Source organism: Phalaenopsis equestris, unplaced genomic scaffold (assembly GCF_001263595.1).
Source record: "Phalaenopsis equestris unplaced genomic scaffold, ASM126359v1 Scaffold000107, whole genome shotgun sequence".
NCBI classification, from domain to species: domain Eukaryota; kingdom Viridiplantae; phylum Streptophyta; class Magnoliopsida; order Asparagales; family Orchidaceae; genus Phalaenopsis; species Phalaenopsis equestris.
In genome coordinates, this window is record NW_018164549.1 from 1,203,479 (window position 1) to 1,227,299 (window position 23,821).

General features: G+C 34.7%; 1 protein-coding gene across 2 annotated transcripts in view; it reads right to left on the minus strand.

Annotated features, from left to right (window-relative positions):
* The window catches only part of LOC110020735 (ATP-dependent helicase BRM-like), a 37,608-nt gene extending 21,317 nt beyond the window's left edge, over positions 1 to 16,291 (minus strand). The window contains exons 1-8 of one of the 2 annotated variants that reach the window (XM_020718931.1): positions 15,631 to 16,291; positions 12,226 to 13,560; positions 10,431 to 11,720; positions 10,201 to 10,313; positions 8,699 to 8,786; positions 8,535 to 8,621; positions 8,144 to 8,236; positions 7,977 to 8,060 (exon numbers count right to left, since the gene is read on the minus strand). In XM_020718931.1, coding sequence (XP_020574590.1) covers positions 7,977 to 8,060; positions 8,144 to 8,236; positions 8,535 to 8,621; positions 8,699 to 8,786; positions 10,201 to 10,313; positions 10,431 to 11,720; positions 12,226 to 13,560; positions 15,631 to 15,834 — 3,294 coding nt within the window. In that variant the 5' untranslated portion in view covers positions 15,835 to 16,291. Of the gene's footprint in view, positions 1 to 7,976; positions 8,061 to 8,143; positions 8,237 to 8,534; positions 8,622 to 8,698; positions 8,787 to 10,200; positions 10,314 to 10,430; positions 11,721 to 12,225; positions 13,561 to 15,630 lie in introns of those variants that run through there. The other variant, XM_020718932.1, reaches the window with a different exon arrangement.
* Positions 16,292 to 23,821: the final 7,530 nt, after the last annotated feature.

The window sequence follows — 23,821 nt, forward strand, 5'->3', positions numbered from 1 at the left end:
TGAGAAACAACAATCCCTTTCTTTGATCTACAACCTTTATGCCAAGGAAATACCTCAAAGATCTCAATTTCTTGGTCTAAAAAACTGATGAAAGGAAAGTGTTCAACAAAATTCATTTCATCAACGTCATCTCCGATGAGAATTTTGACATCCACGTATACATTTAGTAAGGTTATTTTCTCATCCTTTGAATGTCATAAGAACATTGTATAACCCTCTTGCCCTTGAGTATACCCGACTTTTAACAAGTAATGTAAACTTCTCAACCACGCTCTTGGTGACTGCTTCAACCTGTACAAATATTTCTTTAGTTTACACACTTCTTTGCCAAATTTCTCATTAAATCTTGGAGGAGCATCCATATACATTTTTTCCTTTAAGTCCCCGTTCAGTAAGCATTCTTAACATCCAACTATTGTAGGGGCCCTCTAAGATTAGTTGCAGGTGATAGAATTACCCTTATATAGTTTAGTTTTGCAGCTGGAGAAAATGTCATTAAATAATCAATGTCATATCTCCAAGTAAATTCCTTAGCAACCAGTCTAGCCTTGTGTCATTTTAAAAAGTCATCAAAATTGTACTTGATTATAAATACTCATTTACATCTGACAATTGTCTTCCCTCTAAGTAGATCAGTCACTTTCCACTTGCCAATTTTGCAAGAATTTTTATCTCCTCGAAAATAGACTCCTTCCACTTGATGCATTTTTAGAGTGTCCTGCACAGTTCTAGAAATCTCCATATTGAATAAATGTGAGGTGAAAGCATGGAAAATTGATGAGGTTTTCATATGGCACAATGGGATAATGGGTGTTGGGTGCAAGACCTCTCCCTAACGGAGAGGCTAGACTCATCAGACTCATGATTCAAATTAGCCTAAAATTTAAACCTAGAAGAATCAAAATTTGAAGATGAAGTTGGCTAAACATGAGGTAAATGATTAGTTTACGCATTCTCCGCGAATAGACAAAATCAAACGGTACCACTTTCATCATTTTTTTATATGTTGCTTCATTGTTATGAACATCATGAGATGGAATTGTAGGAACCTCAATATCTAAAAGAGTCAACGCATTCTCCTGATATAATATCACTTTGATTTTAAAGTTGAACAATCAAGATTGGAAGTATTGTTTTGGGAGTCTTCAATTTGAAGAAAAGCCTGAGGCACAGTAGCCACATCTCTATTTTCTTCTTCCCCTCGAAGATGAGGTGAAAAAACGGTTGTAATTCAAAAAAGTGAAATCCATAGTAACAACATTTTTTTAAAATTGTGATCAATACATGTATACCCTTTTGGTTAAGGGCACAACCAACAAACACAAGTTCTAAAGCTCGAGGTTCAAGTTTTCATTGATTATGCATGTGAACGAAAGTAGCACACCCCAAATATCTTTAAAGATAGAAAAGAGAGCCAATTTTCGAGAAAAAAAAATGAAAAACATTAAAAAGTGTTTCAAAGTTTAAACCTTTACTAAATATTCTATTTATAAGAAATGTAGTAGAGAGAACCGCTTCGCCCCAAAGATATTTGAACGCATGATTGGTAAATAGCAAAACCCGAGCTTCGTCCAATAAGAGCTTAATTTTCCACTCAGTCAACCCATTTTATTGCACAGTGTCTATACAAAAACTTTGATGAATTATTCATTTTTCAAAAAAGAATTAACCTAAGTATTTTTGAAATACTCTCGATCATTATCACTCTGTAATATCCGAATGATTGTTTGTAATTGGTACCATGGTGCAAAAATTTTTGAAAAATATTTCTACTTCATATTTTTCTTTCATTAAATAAACTCAACTTAACATAATGTAATCATCAGTGAAAGTCACAAACGATGTTTCCAAGAGTATGTAACGGTTTATAAGGACCTCAAATGACGCTTTGGATTAAACTAAATGGTATAATAGGTTTGCATATTTGTGAAAAAAGTGATGCACAATGATGTTTAGCAAACTGACACATTTCATATCGAAACAACGATATATTTCTATTTTAAATAATTTTGGAAATAAATATTTTAAATAACGAAAATTGGGATGACCTAACATATATGTGATAACATAATTTCATTGTCTTTAGAAACAGAAATAGAATTTAAATCAATACTTTGATAATGTTTATTCGAGTAAAGTCCATCTTCAAAACAATAAAGTCCATTTTTTTCTTTAGCATTGTCAATTATCCTCCATGTGGTCATTTTCTAAAACTCACAACAAGAAAAATAAAAGTTATTTTGGCATTGATGATCAACAATAATTTTATTAATAGAAAATAAGTTAGGCGGTAGCGATAGATTAGGAACATAAACCCCGCGAAGGGTTAACAAAGAGAAGAGTTTGAAAGTTTCTATCCTGACAAATTACCAATAGGGAACCATCAGCATTTTCACCTTTTTATTGTTTGTATAAGGTCTATAGGAAGAACATAATTTAGAACAACCCATCATATGATCAGTTTCATTAGAGTTAATTATCCAATAATAAGAAAATTTAGAAATAACACCTAAAAAAGCAGTGGTCATTGTTACCTCTTCGTACTAAAAAGCGAGAAGTGCTATAATTGCCTATTGGTGAAAGGGATTGAATTCAAGTTAGCAAAAGGCTCCTAAGTTTCTTCAACAATGGAAAGAGAGTTACTATTTTGTACTAAAAAGCAAGACGGAGTCATGGATAATCTTGGAGATTAAAAAAATTATTGTGAGCGCTCTGAATGCTCCTTGGTGAAAAGGATTGGATTCGAGTTAGCAGACGGCTCTTTAGTTTCTTCAGCAATGGCTTGATAAGCTTAACATTCACACTTAGATTTTGATTTCCAATTCATTGGTTTTCCAAAAAGCTTCCAAAATGTCTCCTTCGTGCATCATGATTTTTTGCAATGATCGAACCATGAATTTTCGCCCTTTTTTTGCCAGTATCAACCCCTTTTGACACAAGTCAAGTTCTCCTGTTCAATGTTATCGGATGAATCAATGTTGTACAACATGTTTTTTCTTCTGAAATCTTCACATCTAATTTCAGAAAGATTTCTCAAATTGAGGGTGGAAATGTTTTACCAAGGATTCGACCTCGATCTTCATAAACTCTTGTTAAGGTTAGCAAAGAACAAGTAGATTGAGTTGTTTCTTCCCTTTTCATGTGGCGAGCATAGCCAATTGAATTTTCTCAACTATCATCAGAACATTAATCAAGGTCCCATCATAGGTTTCCAACTCATTATAATGCGTAGTAACATCACAGTCATTTGTTTGAATTTCCAAAGTTGAGTTTTCAACACAAAAATTTGCAAAGAATTCTCTAAGTCTGAATATAGCTCTCGAATAGCCTCAAAGATTTCTCGAGTAGTGGGAAGAATATATGAGGCTTTCCTATGGAAGATTCCATAAAATTAATAAATCATGCTATTACCAGAGAATTTTCAGGTTGTAATTTTATTATATATGGATCATTAGCAGTAGGATTTGTGATTTCTCCAGTTAAATACCTAATTTTGCCTCTCCCGACAATTTTATAGATTATGTCCACTTGAGATAATTGTGCCCATTAAGTTTTATAATTTTGAGGCAAGATGATAAATTCTGAGAAAAATATTCAGCCGATATTCCCATTAGGGGAGCAGTCGGGTAAGGAATGGTGATTTCAGAATTACTAGAACCAGCCGATGTGACATAATTTCTTTGAAATCCCGTAATCATTGCTGATTTGTACAATATGTTTTATGTCGTGATCAAGATGGCGCAAAACTACTGTACATCGCGATCAAATTAATTTCCTGCGCGAGCGACGCGGAACTCCTTTATGTTGCAATCCTTACATCTATTTTCAATCAAAAATGACTCTGAACTCCTATACCCAGCAATCTGTTCACTTCCCTGCACACACTTGTACCCCATGATCCCATCTTTGGCTTTCCAGCCACGAAAAACTCGCGAACTACGTCTTTAGGCGATTGGATCTTTGCAGCAAGCTTTAATCATGATGACTAAGCGGAAGGAGGAGAATACCCGATCATCGTTGGTCGATGCATTCCTCTGAGTGTTGCAATCATTCCTTTGAGTGTTGTGATTTGGTTGTTGCCTTCCCAACAAACTTTTAGGGCTTTGATACCATGTGATTTTAGGAGGGATAAAAATACTTCATCTTTAATTTCATATCAAATTATTACAAGATAAATAGAAGGGATGGCTCCCACATTAGGAAAATCATAAATCAGTCATGATGGTCCATGATAAAAAAAAGAAACAAGAATTATAACATACCAATAAAACTAAGCTCTAAAAAAATTAAACAATAAAAAATATTAAGAAAAATATTTTCCTAATAAATTCCAACAATCATCTTACATGGAAAAAACAAATCAAAAAAATCAAGTTCCTCAAAAAGAACAAACCTAACAACATACATTCCTAAAAACTCAATAGTACTTAAATACTAGCATTCTCTCAATTCAAGACAAACTCTCATCTTCAATTTGAACTTTATTCGTTCATATTATTAAAAATTACTTACATCACCAGAGCCCAAATGTATTAAGGCAATAATTGTAATAATTGTAATTTAAAAAAAAGGAAATAATTAATTAAAAATAATCTTTTTATCTAAGGGATGGGTTGATTCGAGGTTTAAAATTTTGATAGTTTCGTTTTTTATGAAATGCCTCATTCGAACCAAGGAATAGAAAGGAGAGAGCAAAGAGTGACGAGGAAGGGGAGCAAAGGAAGGTAGAACCGTGTGATCGAGAAGAAACCGTAAGAGGCCCCGTGACCTGAGTGTGCTTATGTGTGTCAAGGGTAAGAAAAACGATTTATGTGTAGGCAATAGAGGAAGCATAATGCGACTCTTGTGTCACATGGAGAGGAAGAAGACAAAAGCTTCAACGCTTTGTGTGTTGGCAGATTGTTGGGCGAAGGAAAAAAGGAAAGGAGAACACCTGGGTGCGCTGAATCGAGTGAATAGAACTGGAGCAAACCGAGCTGCATTTGGAATGATGCGGCCAATTCTTGCAGTGAGGTAATGAAGGATTTTATCGTGCTAAATTAATGTATTTAATATGTATGTTTATTTATGAAATGTTAATAATAAGTTTAATTAAATCAAGATCAAAGCTATAAAAGTCTTGAATTGAAGGGAGATAGAGATCAAAAATTGTGCAAAAGAGACCGATATAACTGAAGTAAGTTTAGGGTTATTTCAATTTAGGATTCTGCTTCTTTAAATAAATATAGAAACTATCATTTTATTTATTTATATCAGTAAAAAAGGATGGATACTTAAGATAAGAATTTGAGAACTAACTGTAGTGATGTAAGAGGTAAGGATTTTTGTATTTATTATGTATGTGATTTTACTTAAACTGCAATAAATAGAGTATATGAATGCAATGTAAAAGTATTTGATTCAAAAGATAATTGAGGAGAAATATTTAAATTAATGAAGTATATGTTAGAGAGAGTAAACCTTTATATATGCGCTTTTATTGGATGTAGGTGTTAGTGACAGAATAAAGTGGAGGAATAAGCTTTTCCAGGGGTCTTTTAAGGTAGAGGTGAGTGTTTACAGTAATATTTCTTATTTTAAAATATATTACTACTTACTAGCTTTTTCATTATTATATCATATCTTAATAAAATTAAATCACATATGTTTCTTCATATTGTTAGTCATGAAACATGCATGTTAAATATTATTGTCTTAATAGTTGCATAATAGTTTATTTTAGAAAGATATCAGATTATTACATGGCTCATATATTCTAGTAAAAATATGTATATTAGCTTATGTCATGACCAAATGTATAAATCGAATTATTACTTGACTTTTAGAATTCTAATAAAGGTACATCTATCAGATTATCGCATAATCTTAGATTCTAGTAAAGTTGCATTATTTTCTGCAGATAGATGCAAATTGTATTGTATGAAAAAAAAAAATGTATGAAAAATGAAATAGTGTACATATGAATATATGTATGTGCATACTAAAAGGAGCTCATATGCTTAAAGTATATGCAATGAATGTGAATGTACCCATGCATAGATGTTATCCTCCTACCCCAGACAATTATAATGTTTCAGATCGCTATCCATTGTACCGACAGAAGAATGTCGATCAGGAGCGAGTGGGCACATTTTCACCTCAGAAAACGGTGTAAATTATATCACAAATTGTTGTATTGATAGGATAACATCAGTCAAAGGTGTGTTAGGTTATGTTTTGATAGTGCTCCAAAGACAAATGTGAATGTTAATTGCATGAAATAAAAGTATAGTTAAAAACTAAACTTTAGAAAATAAAGTTGAAGTTAATGTATATCAAAGTTTAAAATATTTTCATTATATATATGTCATGGATATAAATATTGCATGCATATTATTTTATTTTTCTTAGATTAATATAGTTTAAAACTGTGATTGCTCAAGGGTTATCTATAAAAAATAATTATATTTTTTTAAATATTTTTTTTCTAAATTTAGGCCTATAATTAAGATAAAAACTAGAGGAAATAATAATTACAACAACGAGAACAATCTGGAATGTAACTTTTTATTTAGTAATTTAATTGATTCTTTTAGCATCTCTTTAAATTAATATGTGAATAACAAATTTTCAGTGATAGAAATAAAATAATAGAAAACATAATTTCTTTGTTCGATCATCAGTTACCATCACAATTAATTCCTAGCCAAGTGTCGGGTTGTAACAATAACATCCCAAAGAGTTATAACACATATTCTCTATAGACAACCATCGCCCTGTACATCTTTTATGATAGCCACAACCAATCTCACCCACCTCTTATGCCAAAAATTACACAGCTGATAGCCCTTCTAAACAAACCTTGAAACAATTATCAAGAACATCAGACTCTCAACAAGTGAAAATCATCATGCAAAGGCTTGGACCTATTTCAGATCTCTTTTGTTTTCTATTTTTTTTTCTTTATTTGTTTATGTTTTAACTTGAACTAAAACATGTTTGATTGTGATAGTTGTTTTTAAAAACACTCAAAAAAAAAAACAAAAAATATTTTTTTGGTGTTTTGAGTGATTTTAAAAATAAGGTGAATTCTTTTTAAAATAAAAAAATAAAAACATATAAAAGTAAAAGTGATGCCAAAAGGGGCACTGGAGATGAAGCAAGCGGCCCGAGGCATAACAATCCACTTTAACGGACATGTCTCAATAACAACTTGGTGATAGTAGGGGCAGTGATGGTCGTGAGCATGTGAGGAGAGTTTGAAACAATAAAATTCACCAAAATCCATCATGAATAAATGTTTATGGAATTATCATTTGATCGATAAGAATAAGAATTTGTAGCACACACTTTCCCTTATTTCAAAGATAAATTTGAGGCTTCTTTCATTCTTTATTGCGCAATCCTAATACTTTCAACAATATTCGATTTGCAGCCACTTCAAGCTTTGGATAAACAAGAAACATTTTCATGAGTTATGTATTAGTAATTTTGAGTCAACTTAAACAGACAATGAATTGACAGTATAAGCTCCATTTCAAGTTGGATCAGTAAACCCGACTTGGCTCAAACCAAATTCAGGCTAGAGTACATTTCAAATCAAATTGAAGTAAACAATTTTAAGTTAAAGCCAAGCACAAATCGCTCATACTCAGCTCAACACCAAGTCTAATGGTTGATAAAGAAACCAACAAAGAAGAACAACTTAGTTGATGATAATAATATGTGGAAAATTATATAATTTAGATGGCTCTTGGGCATTTTTATAGTCATAGAGATGTATAATCACTGCTTACAACCACACATGAACATGCACCCTTTCACAAAATTGACTAAGAATATAAAAGTGATCAATCTGATTCAGTGATTCTTAATAAGGTTTTAATGCAGTATAGCAAACCCTTCTCTTGCTATAATCCGGACACAAGTAATTATTAAAGCATAAGGAACTTCAAGTTTCAGTACATAATCAGAAGGCAAGATCTAGAGCAACGTACATGTGCGAAGAGCTTTGACCGCTGATCTTTTCCTCCAACGTAAAATATGCATGTTATAGAAGGCAACCAATTAAGCAGCTCACTCTGTATGAAACATATATATCAGAAAAAAGCTATTTCAAATAGAAAAAGGACAAAGAAGAACATATACTCAGCGTGAATCAGACCTTCCAATTTACTAAAACAGCATTTGGAACTATAATGAGATGTGGCCCATAGTTCCCTTTAAACTCCATCAAATAAGCAATCAATGCCATAACCTGTTTGACAGCATAAACGTCAAATGTTATAGACAAAGCTAGCTGAAACTATAGCAAAAATAGAGGACTAATATTAAAGTTAGCTAAATAAAGAAATCATAAATTTCATTTATAATTGTCATGAAGCATTAAAATCACAGCCAGCTTCTTCCAAGTTTTGCAAGTAAAAAACATATAAAAAAATTACCGCATATATGTATGAAAAGTGAACAGGAATAGCACGAGGAAGAAGAGAATCGCAAAGAAAAAAAACATTAATATAAAAGGTCACTATATAAAGCAATATATAGAGTGCAACCTGCACAGTCTTGCCAAGACCCATCTCATCTGCCAAAATACCATTCAACTTATTGTTATACAAGGACAGCATCCACTGCAGCCCAACCTGGTAGAATAGACAAAGATAGACATATTAAGTTATAAATTTATGTGAGCATGAATGCATCAAACATAGCATCTCACAAGCTGATAATCTCGCAAAGTTCCAGTTTTCAACATTGATGGTTGTCTGATAACTCTCTCGCTCACAGCATGCGCTAAATTGTAATACCTGGAGACCAAGAAATGTTTCAGCCTAACCCAGCAAAAGCAAACAAGTGATGTTAGGTTCCATACATCAACAACATCAAATAGTGTACTAAGAAAATTATCTAAACTTCCTGAATTATCAAACCAGTGCATAGTACAGATATAATCTCCATAGGGAATGGAAAAAGATATGGTTATAAATAAATTAATAAATTTGATGAATAGCTCAATACTCATTTATATAAGGTATATTCTTTATGATTTACTAAGAAAACTGAGCAAGCTTGAACAAAAGATATTAAACCTTGATATATATAAATAAATAAATTTATTGATGACTCAGAACATTTAGTTTCTATTTGAAGATTTTATATTCTTCTATCAATTTTCCTATATCCTAATACGTATATAATGAAAGGCAAAAAATATGATAAACATTTTAGTAAATAGCTAGATGGATAGCATACATATATACATGCATATGTATGTATGTGTGTGTGTGTGTGTGTGTGTGTGTGTGTGTGTGTGTGTGTGTGTGTGTGTGTGTGTGTGTGTGTGTGTGTGTGTGTGTGTGTGTGTGTGTGTGTGTGTGTGTGTGTCTGTATACCTACATATACATATATATATATATATAGACATGCATACGTACATATATACAAATATAGACATGCATACGTACATAGATATATATACATACATACATACACATATATATCTATGTGTGTGTCTATATATATATATACATACGGATGTCTTCGTTCCCCTCTGCTACATACATACATACACATATACATATACATATACATACACATATACATATACATACATACATACACATACATATACATACATACATACATATACATAGTACATATATACATGTGTATATATGTGCATACATACATATATCTATGCATGCATGCAACTAATTTTAATTTATTTAAAATAAAAAACCAAATTTTAATTAATGCATATGTGTCGATGCCATTTGTACAGCAAATTACAAAATTAACTGCTATTTGCATACATAGCCTTGAATCCCTATGTATTTCTGTATGTAATACCAATTTTTTTAAATTTAATTTTGTAGAACATATCACCAACATTCACTTATGGAAAGCAAATTACTCATCTTCATATATATATATATATATTAATGCTCTTTCGTTGCATCATCCGTTAAGCTTTGATTAAAGCCTGATTTCATCTTGAACATGATAAAAAAGCTAGAAAAAGAAACCTTGAATGAGATTTCAAAACTAAGATATTACTCAAGTTCGGTTCAATCTCAATAATAAAATAAATAAATGTGCTCGAATGGGACAATACTCAGAACAGGTTTATTTATAGACCTATAGAAAACGAATCATCCATGAATGGCATATTATTTCAAACAAGCAAAAGAAGAATAATCAATAGTTCATCAACAAGCTCACTTGTTTACGGATGAATTTTCTTTTGGAGCATTCATTTCTGAAAATTTGTTTCTAATGAAAACCTCCTGCCCTGCACAGGTAGCTGCAGCCTTGACTTCTTCATCTGAAAACCCCTGTAGATGAGACTTCCTTTACAATCTTTCAAATGCATATAATAAATTTAAAACGCAGCAAAAAGAAAAAGGTCCAAAACTGATGATGTAAACTATGTGATAACGGTACACAAATACCTGAGCTCTTGCAGCTGCAGCAGCAGCATTGGCTGCCTCTTCCATCTCTTGGTTATTCTTTGCTGCTGTTATTTTTCCTCCAAGCTTGAGAAGATACTCCTCAGTCTGAGACAAAAAAGAAGACAAAACAGCATATCTTTGAGCTGCGTCACCAGGAACATTTGTTTGCTGCTCCAACAACATCTCACGATATCTATCAACATCATTGTTCTTCAAGGCCTCCATCCTTCTGTTTCTATCATCATCTTTTCTCTTAGAAAACTCTCTCAACATTCTCTCGTGATATTTAGCAACTCCTCTATTGCGAGTAGTTCTTGCATCACGAATAGCCCAGTGAGACTCCAGAAGCTTCTTACGCCATTGAAAAATGGATTTTAATTGCTTTTCTCTAGAAACCTTTTGTAGTTGTTGAACTTGCCTAATGAGGTCAATCCGTTGCCGCTCACACTGTTTGACAAACTTTCGATATGGTCTATCAGACATCGCCATTATCTCTTCTTGTTCTCGATCGACCTTATCTCGTAAGTGAGCTTGAAGATCTAGAAGTTTGAGCTTTCTTTCTTCAATTTGTAGTTTTAAAACAAGGTCAGGCCTGATTCTTTTCCTCTCCAAGTTAACAGCAAGCAGGCCACTGATCTTTCTCAAATTTTCTGCCCGCTTCTTGTTGAGTACATCCATGCCTTCATCGAATAGCAATTCTTTTGCATCATATGCTAATGCAAGATTGCTTGTGTAATTAGTACTATTGGACCCCAAATCATGCTTCTTGGTGAAAGAAGGGAAGTCAAAAAGTGGACCATGATACTTCCTTACGACAACATCCTTAAGTGGCATGTTGGTTACAGCAATAGATTTTTCCACTTGTCCGGCATCTGCTTTAATCTTCTCAACACTGTTATCACCTTTGGACAATACATTTTCACAACTTTTTTCCGCCTCTTGCAACTCAGGTTTAACAAAAGACTTGTTATTTTGCTCAGCAATCCCCCGGGATGCAAACCGTGCAGATTCACTGTTGATACCTGATGTTATTTGTGAGTGACTCGTAATATCCTTTTTTTCCTCTATAGAGGACTCGTCTTTAGGAAAGACATGTCCTTTTCTCAAAGAAGGAAACTGTGGAGCCTTTTCTTCAATCTGCACATTTCTTGCAAGTCCTTCATTGCTGCTCACAGCTTGTCTTTCCTGATTAGAAATACTAGATGGAGGAGAAAATTGCCGCAACTGGTTATCAAGTGGAGGTGGTGCAATTGCTTGAAGAACTTCAGGAGGAAGAGCATGTTCGCCACGCTGTGATGGGTCAAAATAGCTACAATATCAATCTCAGAGTTGCACTAACTACTAAGAACTGTATAAAGGCAAGCATAAAACAAGGAAAAACATCCAAACCCAACAAGCAAGCATAGAATCTCATTGCATGTGCCTTGAAAACACATAGAAACTCCCAAATATGAAGGCATGTCATGTGTCTTATGTTGAACACAAATATGCATATACAATGGTCAAACAAGAAAGAGATATGTCCCCATATAAATAAGTTCAAACATGTGCTAAACATGATGGGAAATGGAGAGAAAAAAGGGATGCGAAAAAAACAATACTACCATGTTTTGCATTTAACAAAAAATTAAATCTCCTTACTCTTTTGAAGATATGGGAACAACGCCAGTGATACCCATTGGCATCATTTATGTTTACTCATGTAACCAAAAAAGGTTGAGCAAAACATAAGCCGGCATGGCATGCATGTAGAAAGAAACATTGCAAAAGATAATAAAAAATTTCCAATCAGTACCTTGAGACGCCTAAAGGCCAATATTTGTGCCTTCAAGACAAATAATTGTGGTTTTGTGAATCCAATAGACTGTTGGGACATAGGAATAGATCCGCTTTGAGGTGGCATCTGAGAACTCACATCCTCACTAGAAGCAACAGCTGGTGATGACGTGGTTTTGGTCCCTGGTTCCAACTTTGTATGCTGCCTCCTTAGCGCATCAGAGCCTATATTTGTATTATCAACACTGAGCTGGTCAAAACTCTGTTTCAAAATACCAGAAGAATTTGGCATTTGCATCATAGAACCCCCATTTCCAACAGCAGTTGAAGATTTAACAACTTTATCATTCAGGTTTTCCCTGCTGAGAGGCCATGCTTGCTGCTGTACTTGCAAATTGTACAAATTTGGTTCGTTGGCAGAACCGCCGTTATTAACTAATGATCCTGAGGTAAATATTTTTTGGCTGTTGACAGTCCCACCCTGAGTAACAAGTTCATTTAATGAATTCCCTTGACCAGTATTTTCATTTCCGCCTTGCGAAAAACCAACTTGTTGTTTTGATGAAGGCAAGTTTGACTGAGAAGCTGCCATGTTGGGTTCATTCTGCTTCTGAAATGCCACCGTTCTGTCCTGTTGCCAAAATGGAAAAAATTGAGTGATCAGGTTTAAGTTTGAAGGAAGAGAGAGATCAATGTTATGCTCCTGAGCCCAAGTTTGCATTGCTTGCAACTGTATAGCCATTTGACTACTTGAAGTATTCTGCATGATTGCTTGTGGATTTAGAGATTGCATAGGCCTTGACACATTTGTAGCAGTAAATTGTCCTGTGACCATCTGAGGATGTTTAAGCTCGCTTTGCTGATCTATACTAGTTTGGCACTGCTCCATCTGATTCTCAAAATGTGGAAAAGTTTCACCTGGTCGCTTAAATACAGTCGTATGTGTCGGGTTGGCTGTCTGAAGCGAAACAAGATCCTGCATTTTCAAATTGTTCAAAGGCATGCCTTGATCCCTCCGAGCTGGGCCAACCAGACCAACTTTACCTTGTTGCTGAGCTAGCAGATTCCCATGATACTTCTGTTGAGCATTCTGCAATGCAAACTGAAGATAGGCTTGATGGACTGGGTTCTGCATTTGTTGAGATAAGATTTGCCCTCTGCTCTGACTTTCCTCGTGTACCTGAGCCAGGCCATCATCAAATTTCCTTTGTGGTTGAGCACTAGAAGAGGAAGGGAGGTTACTGCGACCTATTACTCCATGCATACCAGCAGTATGATAAGCCGTAAGAGAATCTTCTCCTTCAGCTGTTCTTAGATTTTGAAGCTGAGGTGATTGTTGTTGTTGTTGCAAAGACTGCATATTAATCATAAAGATATTGAATAATTAAAAGATAATTTATCAGAAAGGAATAAGCATTCATTACTAGATAGCAATAATCAGTTCTTAGATTTCAAGCATAACTCATGTTGAACTCTTAATCGTTAGAATTGCCAAAAATTTTTAGGCAACAATAAAAGATTCCAATAATCTAAATGACATTATATGAGAGTTTCATCACACAAGACCACTGATGAGGAAACAACTTCATAGATACCCCAAACATCCATGATGCAGCAAAGAGTACCAGGCTTCATTACAATATTCAATTTATTGCTGCATATCAAAAAAGAGAAACTTGACCTCCAACAAAAACAACAACAACAACGAGTTTTTATCCTGCTAAGTGGGGCAGCTACATGAATCATTTTTCTCCATTGTGTCCGATTGAGTGTCCTTTTTCTCCATTGTGTCCAATTGAGTGTCATATTTTCATTTAATTTTAATATATTAAGATCATTTTTTTATGCAATATGCCCAAGTCCTTTTAGTTCTGCCTCTAACTTTCTTAATATATGTGGAATCTAAAATATTTACTCTCCTACCAGGACGATCAGATGGTCGGTGTTTAATGTGACCAAACCATCTAAGACGACTCTCTCTAATCTTGTCCGCCATTGAAACTACAGCAACCTTATCACGGATATATTCATTTCGCATTTTGTCTCTAAGTGTCAAATCACTCATCCACCTAAGCATTGTCATCTCAAAAACACCTAACTTTGTTTTAAGCTTCTCTTTTAAAGGCCCTGCGCCATAGAGCGCATAAAAAATTTGACCTCAAAAAATACTCAAAAATCAAGAAGGTGGCTTAAGTAATGCATCAATGTGATCATGAAAGATCATTTAAGCATGTTTAAATCTCTTTAGACTTTAACATGATGAAGCATATAAGCTAAGGATAAATAGCATGCTTATCTGGTGCAAAGAAAACATAGGGAAACATTCAATATTATTTAATCTTCAGAAAAAAGCAAGAATGAAAAAAAAACACACACACACAAAAGGTATCATGGAAGTTAATATAAATAAAAAAAAATTGAGCATAAAAAAATGAAACGCAATATTCAAAACTGGAGTAAACTAAAGACAGCGCAAATTGAAAAGCTATAAATCAGGAACTAAAAAAATGCCAAAAAACTTCTTCCCTGTTAGAACCTAAAAACAGTAGAAAAGTTAAGCATTCAGAAAAGGCTAGAAAATTTTCGCATAGATAGTTTCAACAACATCAAACCCTCCGTTTAATGATGAAAATTATATTCATGGTAATAAAAAAAAGATATTTGGACTTCCAGAAATTAGAAATTTTGACAACGGAAAAAAAGGGTGAGGGTGCCATATGAGATACTCTGATTTCATGTTTTTGTGCAATGTCTACATCAATCATGTTGGAATATAATTGGAATATTTAAGCTAAATCTACTCCAGTGGCATAACACAAATTGAATATTAAAGGTAGCCACGATTCCTGAAGCATTCTAGGAACAATCGAGACGCATAACCTAGAGAAGAAACAAGCTGCGATGAAACAAGCTGCACTACCACAGAACCTTAATCTTTAACAATGAAACGGTAAAGGAAACAGCGAAGAAAACAAATAAGGGCCGTGAACAAAGCCAAAATCTAAGAATTGGCATCGGACAAAACGACAAGTTGTCGGCATTGACAAGAACTGTGGAAGCTGAAACAGAAGCTGGAGAAGAATATAGACTCGGTGCCCTCAAAGCTGACAGCTAATGAGCATCACATATTGAAACTAGTATTTTAGGCCCCCAAAAGTCACAAAGATCTTATTGAAAACCAGCAATATGTATGCAGTGAGAGCAACCCAAGATGGAATCCAAGCCGTAGAACCCAAATGCGAATCCTACAAAAACCCCAACAGACGGATAATTAAAGAAGCCCAGCCCGTCCCCACTTCCCCCAATTCGGGAAATAACATTAACGAACGTCTTTTTCTCAGATCCCCGTTCAACTAGCGCAACGGCCGCGGAAAAAAACAACTTGCGGAGTATGAAAAATAAAGTGAGCCAAACTGGCACTCACCTGTCGAAAGGCCAGATGCTGCTGTTGTTGCTGCTGCTGCTGAAGCTGCAGCTGCTGTATAGATTCGAACCCTAAATGCCCATGTGCAGACAACGCCGAAGACGAGGACGACGGCGAGGCGGACGATGACGAAGTAGGACGTGACGGAGGAGGTGGAGCAGCCGAATTCCGGCCATTTCCGGCCATACCTCCCCCGGATTTCATCACACAAATCCCTCCAAGCAATTCAAAGCCTCATACAGCGTTGCTTCGGGAAAAAAATGAATCTGCAGATCACTAGGCCTCCTCTCGTCACTTCCGAAAGTTCTGGTCCCCAGATCCGACTGTTGCGAGGCGCTTTTCCTTGCCTACAATCTGCCCTCCAGCACAGCAAAAGCGGTTTTCCAACATCAGCTTCGTCGATACATGGATTTCAAAGAAAAAATAGAAGATCGCGAAGCTGGATCCCCCGCCGGAATGCCGCGATCTTTCCGCTGCGATGGCAATTCACCCGCATACTTTTTCAAAATACCTGCAAATGCGTTTCCTAGTCAAACCCTAACCTGAGCCACATTTTTTTTGTTTTTAACTTTCAATTTCAATTGCTTTTTCGATGCCCAGGTAACTTCTTTCGTCAGAATTGAACCGTGGTTCTACTAACCCCGGTTAGAAGAAAATAATTGGTAGGGACCATGCCCCATCGAGTATAACGTGAACAAAAAGCCTCCACACTGGATGGATTTACTTTGATGCACAAAACTTTGTAATCATTACTGTTTTTGGGTTATGTATGTATTTACATGACTAACATATAAACATTGATATTTACATCTATATAAAATTATTAATATTATGTTAAAATTATCATTATCACTACTTTTTATTATTATTTCATGCATAAATTTATAAAATCAAAGTATTATAAATATAAATATCAAAATTTAGTTATTAGATATGTAAATATATAAGGATTGCATGATAAATATGAAATTTTTTTTATATTTTATTAATGGAAGATTTATATGTGTAAAATGCAATTTCAAAGTATTTATATATTTGAAGTCTAAAATTTCATATTTATGCAAATAGAACTTAAAACTTTAATATCTTATAATAAATAATATTTTGGTTGTGTGTCAGAATATTTGCAGCAGTAGAATGATAATTTAACGTTTTAGCACTGCAAAAAAAATTTAGCAAACATAGATGATACAAAAAAGTAATAGAATGAGTCACTAAAAATTTTTATGTAACAAAATCCTGAAAAGAAAAAAAAAATCACGAGTCTGACCCAGTCAAAATAATACAATATATAGTTGTAAGTACATGGGTTCACAATTCTGCCTAATTAGAGATGATGGAATTACTATGTTGATAATTACATGTGTAGAATACTTTCAAGTTTAATAGTTATAAAAGGGCTATAATAAATATAATTTTTGGCGATAATAGCGATAACGGGATCGCAAATACCATGGTTAATTACTACAAAGACAGTAGTTAACCATAAAGATTGTAGCCAGTGGCTACAATAATGTCAGTTGGCCACAAAGACCATAGTTGGATATTGCAATAACGACTTTTTGTTGTGAAGGTCATGGTTGAAAGTTATAGTAGCAATTGGCCATATAATCGTAGTTGGTTAAAAATTGTGGTTGGTAACTACAGTGGCAACAGTTGGCCAAAAAGATTGTTGTGGGAAGCTACAACAGTAATTGGTCATATGGGTCATATTTGGCTGATGTAAGAGTATTGGTTGGTCATAAAGATCGCAATGGAAGACAAAAATGATGGTATTTGAACACGTTTGTCATAGTGGGAAGTTATCGTAGTAACTGACCACCTAAGTCGTAGTGGGTCATGATGCTCGAAACTGTTGCGAAGAAATTGACCAATCACATAAGTATATGTGATAATCAATTAATATATAAAATTAGAGTGTGTATTGATCGCATGAGAAAACATGTCAATTTTTCTAATAGCTGAAGTTCTTGTTTATTAAACTGTCAAGCCTCATTTAAAGTATTTCGAGTTGCGAAGATTGAAACATTTCTCAATTCTTAATGCAGAAATTAGAGAAAGAAACTAAAGTTGTCAGAGTTTCTCAGAGGCGAAACATTCATGCTCTTGCGACACTAGTCTGGTGATTCCTCATTATTTTTCTTATGATTTTCTCATGTTATTATTGACAACCAAGAACAAATCCTCCTTAGCATATGTCTACGAGATAAGAAGAGTTAGAAATCCTTATTATAGTTATGGGGGCTTAATCATGTAAGATTTCTCAGAATTCTCTAGTTCCATATCTAGGTTGTAATTAAGTAATTATAGTTATGGGGGATTATTCCATTAGGCTATTGTGTGTTAATCTACTCGTTCATTTAAGCAACTGCTAGAAGTCATAGATCATAAGAGATTTAAACTTTCTAATTAGTCGGGTCAAGAGTAAATTAAGACAAAAAAATTAACATATCAACATATGAAATCCAAAGAAAAAAATATTTATAGGGAAAAAACTCAAGAGTAAAACAGTGAAGAAATCACATGTCTTACATCACAAGAGTAAGAAGAATATTTAGCTACTACGTTAAGAAAAAAAAACGAATATATCCTATATTAAAAAAATAGTGTATGAAGGCACAAAAAGTTCAAACCTAAGCCAATCTCTCATTACAATACATCACAATCCTCTCTGTGCAATGCAAGCTCTTCTTCGATCTCACTTGTACAAGTTCACAAAATTCTCTCTCTTACAAAATCTCAAAAATTCTTCAAAAAAAAAAAACCTTAGAGTCTTCTCTAAAGAAAAATCAATAGAGAAAACCCTTGGGCACACCAAAGACTCTCCAAAGACAAGTAGACCAACCTGTAATTGACAAGAATTCCTTCAATGCATCAATGCATTAACTTATATACTCTAAGCCTCAAAATTTAGCAAAATCCTACAAGGAAAACTGTAAACTCACCCAACCACAGGACGGCTCACTGGCACGCTGAAGAGGGGAGCGCACATGCTGCCTCTTTGAGATGGCGGTGCAAGTGCATTGAAGGTGTGGTGTGGGCATGTTGTTAGTGCAGCACAGACACACTGTGGAAGGTCAGTGGCATGTCGCCTCCTCTATGGAACAACACCAAAGTGCCGCCTTTGAGCCAAGGGTTACCACTTCTTTTTCTTCATTTAAACTTCTTTAGACTCAACCCATGTATTATACTAAACACAACCAAGACACCTTTCGTAAGTGTAAAATTATTATCACAAGAAATTAAAATATTGTACTATGTTTATACTCTATCCCGTCACTCGTCTCGATGCTATTGGAGTCTGGATACATCCGGACTTCGCACGTAAAACTTTTTTCATAATGAGAGCTACGAAATTTAGTGTCGTATTTCTACCAGAGATATGAGATGAGCATGGGAAAAGAATGAAAAACATGAAAAAGAAAAAAGAGAAGGAAAGAGAGATAGAGAGAGGAAGCATTGAATGGTCCACTCTTCATTTTGATGTTCATCCATTCATGAGAGTGTCTTTGTTATTTCTTAATATTACGAGCTCTTTAAAAAATTAGATAATATGAATTTAAATCAAAAATCAAAATAGTGATTGATCAAATTTTAATTAAGCCACATTTGATATGAAAATTATGGGGGAGAATTTATATTAAAATTTTAATATTATATATTATTAATATATAAATATATAAATATGTATTAATTAATAAATACATGTACATAAATATAAATATATACTAATTATTGTGTGTCAAAATATTTACAACAGTAGAGTGATTATTTAACATCTTTGTATGACAGAAGATAGAAACACACTCGGATAATTAAAGTGACAAAAAAATCTTGAAAAGGGAAAAAACAATAGAACATATCCCAATTAAAACAATCTAATTTGTGATTATAAGTACCTAGGTCAAATATTCTCTTGTATTAGGGAAAATTTAGTTACAAAGTTGATCATTGTTGATGTATAATAGCAATTCATCAATAATATAACAGTAATATGGCTAGAGTTCTTAATGATAATAACAATAGCAGGTTGTCAGTGCAATAGTCAATTATTATAGAAGTAAGTAGTCCACAAATATTGTAGATGGTGATTGTAGCACCAGTTTGTGATATATGTATTAGTTGAAAGTTGTGATATTAGTTTAAAGGTGTGATATTACTTAGCTATATAAGTTGTAGATGGTTGCATCAAAAGTGTGGATCGTAGTTGGTCACATAAGCCTTAGTAGAGAGTTGTAATAACATTTGTAGGACACTAAGACTAGAGTTGGGAGCTACATAAATTGTGATAGCATTCGCAAGCCACTGAGGTTGAAGCTAGGAACTGCATGAGCTATGATAGCATTTGTAGGCCGCATAGGTTGGAATTGGGAGTTGCATGAATTATGATAATATTCGTAGACCACAGAGGCCAAAGCTGGGAGTTGTATGAGCTATGATAATGTTTGTAGGCCATAAAGGCCTCATATGGGAGTCACATGAGCTGTGATAACATCTGTAGGCTACAAAGGTCAGAATTAGAAGTTTCATGAGTTATGATAATGTACGTAGGCCATAAAGGCCATAATTGGAAACTTCATTAGTTGTGATAACATTCATGGGCCACAAAGGACAGAATTGGGAGTCGCATGAGCTATGACAATGTTTGTAGGACACTGAGAATGAAGTTGGGAGCTGCATGAGTTATGATAACATTTGTTGGCCTCTAAGGCTAGAGTTGAGAGCTCTATGAACTATGATAATGTCGGTGAGCCATAGAGGTTGGAGTTGGGAACTGCATAAACTGTGGACAAGGTCACAGTTGTATTTGTAAGTCATAGTGATGGGCTGGAAGGGGAGACCTTTAGCAATTTGAAGAAATTCATGATATCCTGAGTACTCCGGTTGTAAGCATTTATTGTTGGTTACGTTGTTACACAGTCATCGAGAGGTATCGGTGTATTTTATGTAGGGTACATTGTTGCACCGTATTTGATACATGTTATTACATCATCTTCAGGGTGCTTTGTTACACCATCTTAGGGGTGTGTTGCTACACTATATGTGGGGTGTGAGTTGCATCACATTCGAGCTGTTGTTACACTATCTTCGAGGTGCATGATTATATCGTATTCATGGTGTATTACTCTGTAAATTGCTTTGTTACTCTACAAGATTGGTTTTTACTCCGCACGATGCTTTGTTTCTTTGCAGCATAGATCTCAAATCCATATGGGACTTTGTTGCAATGAGCGAGGGATGGTCTATGACAGCCAGTGAGTGGTGGTCGGCGGTGGTCAACGACGTCATGACCTGGAAGTGTTCAATGAATCTTCAGTGCAGAACACATGACTTTAGATCTTTTTCTTCCCGATCCACCTTCATACTCAGGTCTTTATCCCCTTTTATGAAGGAGGTACGACTCTATTTGTTGAGTCAAGGAGATGCATCCTGACAAATTAAGAAAGAGTCCATACCACTTCTTTGGATGATCATCAGAGATTCTCTCGATCGAACGACAATTTGTAGATATTTAATGTAAGAATTGAGTAATCTTGAGCTCGTTGGATTTTTCTTATCAAGACACTCGATTTAACCATAAGCATATTTGATTTAGAATTTGGTTGACCTTCCAATCGAGCACATGAAACTTCTTAAAATGGCTTGGCTGCTGAATTTTAGCTTGATTTGACTTGAATTGAATCAACTTTCATGGCATTATGTTCATCTTTGACTATAAGTTTGCTTAAATGGGAGTGATGGGTGATTTTTAATGTGAGTTTGAAAAATTCTCCCTAAAAAAATTATCTTGAGATTTGTGTTATACCTTGAGATTCACACCGAGTGAAAAAAATTTGTTGGTGGCATATCAGTTGTCTCTCTATTTTTGGGTGAGGCTGATTTTGTCGTTCAAAAAATGAAAAAAATTGAAATTTTTTCCCTTTTTTATTACACACACATGTTATATATATATATATATATATAATGAAAGAACTATGTAACCTGCTTAGCAGGCATGTGGTTTCCCTCTTATTAGGTCGCTTGTTTGAGCCTCCACGTGTACAAACTTTTTGTCATTAGTAGGTGTTTTGATGGTGAAGCAAGCATAGATGGTGGTCATAGGTGGCGCATAGTAGAGGAAAATGTGGTAGTTGTAGGCTACAGTTGGGGGCAAGGCTAAAAACAAGGCAGAGGTGGATGATGACAGAGCATAGGTGGATGACAACAACCAAAAGAAGTATGGAAGATGGAGCGAGCCCGAACATGTGACCGCCCAATGACTTGATAAATTGTGTTAGTCTGATGCAGTGGGTAGGTAAAACATGTCAGTTTGGGACAGTGGCCTGGACCGTGAGGTAGCGCGATTCAACGTGTTATATTGCATGGTATCGTGATTGATCATGTGTTTACACAAATGATTGCATGGTTACACATTTGCACAATCAAGGGATATTACTATCCACATGAGCTAGATCCACATTCATTCAGCCAAATTGGACAGCTAAGGCTAAACAGTGTTGTAGGGATGCATGATTGCAACAAATTTGCATGAAAACGTGATCCAACCATTGATTTTGTTTGGATCAAATGGTGGAGGTGGGGAGGTCGGGATAGACCAAGATTTTAGGTACATTTTAGGTTTCTTTTTCATTATTTTGGGCATATAAATTTGCCAAAAGGAGAAGGAATAATGTGTAATCTCGAAGCATATTTTTGTGTGAACAACAATGGTTCCCATAGCATTGTTATTACTTATATGGAGTCTCTCAGCATGTTATTGGGTGATTAATGAAGTTTCCCTTAGTGTTGTTATTACTCACTTGAGTGAGATCAATGAAGCTCCCCTTAGTGTTGCTATTACCCACGTCAGAGTCTCCCAACATATTCTTATACGGTTAATGGAGCTCTCTCGGCTGGCTAACTAGAGTCTCCCAGCATGTTGTTGTGTAATCAATGGAGCTTCCTTAGTTTGTTAACGAGAGTCTCCCAACCTACTGGTATGCAATCAACACAGCTCCGTCAGCCTACTAACTAGAGGAGACTTCCCTTGCTACTATGGCGATTTATGGATGAGATTTTTTGTGTTATTGTCATGCATTTTGAAGAAGATTTTCTACGCTTTTGTCACACATTATAGAAAATATTTTTTTTCTTAATTATTGTGTTTTCCAGAAGTGATTTTTTACGCAGCTGTCACATTTTTTTAAAGAGATTTGCTTCACTAACATTGCACGTTTGGAAGGTAATTTTATGTGTGACTGTCATGCCTTCTATATGAGATTTTTTGTGTAACTGTTATGCTTTCTAGAGAAGATTATTTGAATTGTTGTGGCACATTTTGGAGGAGGTTTTCTGCATTGCTATTGTACTTTTCAAAGATGATTTTTTGCACTATTATCACACTTTCCAAAGGAGACTTTTGTGTTGTTGAGTTGCTAATATTTGGAGAACCCATATTCCTAAAAATTAGTGGTGGTACAAAAATTTTGTGGAGGAATGACAACAACATTTGAAGATGATTTGACCTTTATTCGAAGGCATGTAAGACTGTGCTTACAATCATCGATCACTTCATCATTTAGCACATAAGTCATCAATCGTAGTGCAGTGACTTTAAAGGCTTTTTAAGCAAAGATGTTACATTAAGTTATAGATCTTCTTACGACGAGAAAAGATATTGTAGTGGATCAGTAACTTTTAACTTGTTGTAGCCTTTGTACCAGTGAGTGTTGGTCGTTTTAGTTTTTCAATCATTTGATATGACAATTGTACATGAAGATAGTGTGTTTGTCCTTACATTTTTTTTTTTGTTTGATGGAGTAAAAATTTTGACGTTCTTTTTGAGGTTATTTTTATCTTTCATTTTGAGTCGTGGTTACCCCATCTCTTGGTTTGCTATAAGATGTTGCTCTTCAACTTCTAGGCCACTGTTGCCTTACTTCTGTGGTGCATGGTCCTTTTGAGGCTCACACCTTCTAATATTTGTGCCTTTTGAGGTTTGTATCTTCTGAGGATTGTACCTTCTAAGGCTTTTGATGTAGTAACTTTTAAGGCTTGTAACCTTCTAAATTTGAGCGGAGACCCTGCTAAGTACTTGATCTCATGGAGTTTTTCCAGCGATGACCATACTCACTACTAGCTTCCCAACAAAGCTTCCTTATGGGTGTGCCTTCCAAGGGTATAAATGGATACATTGTCTGTCATAATGAAT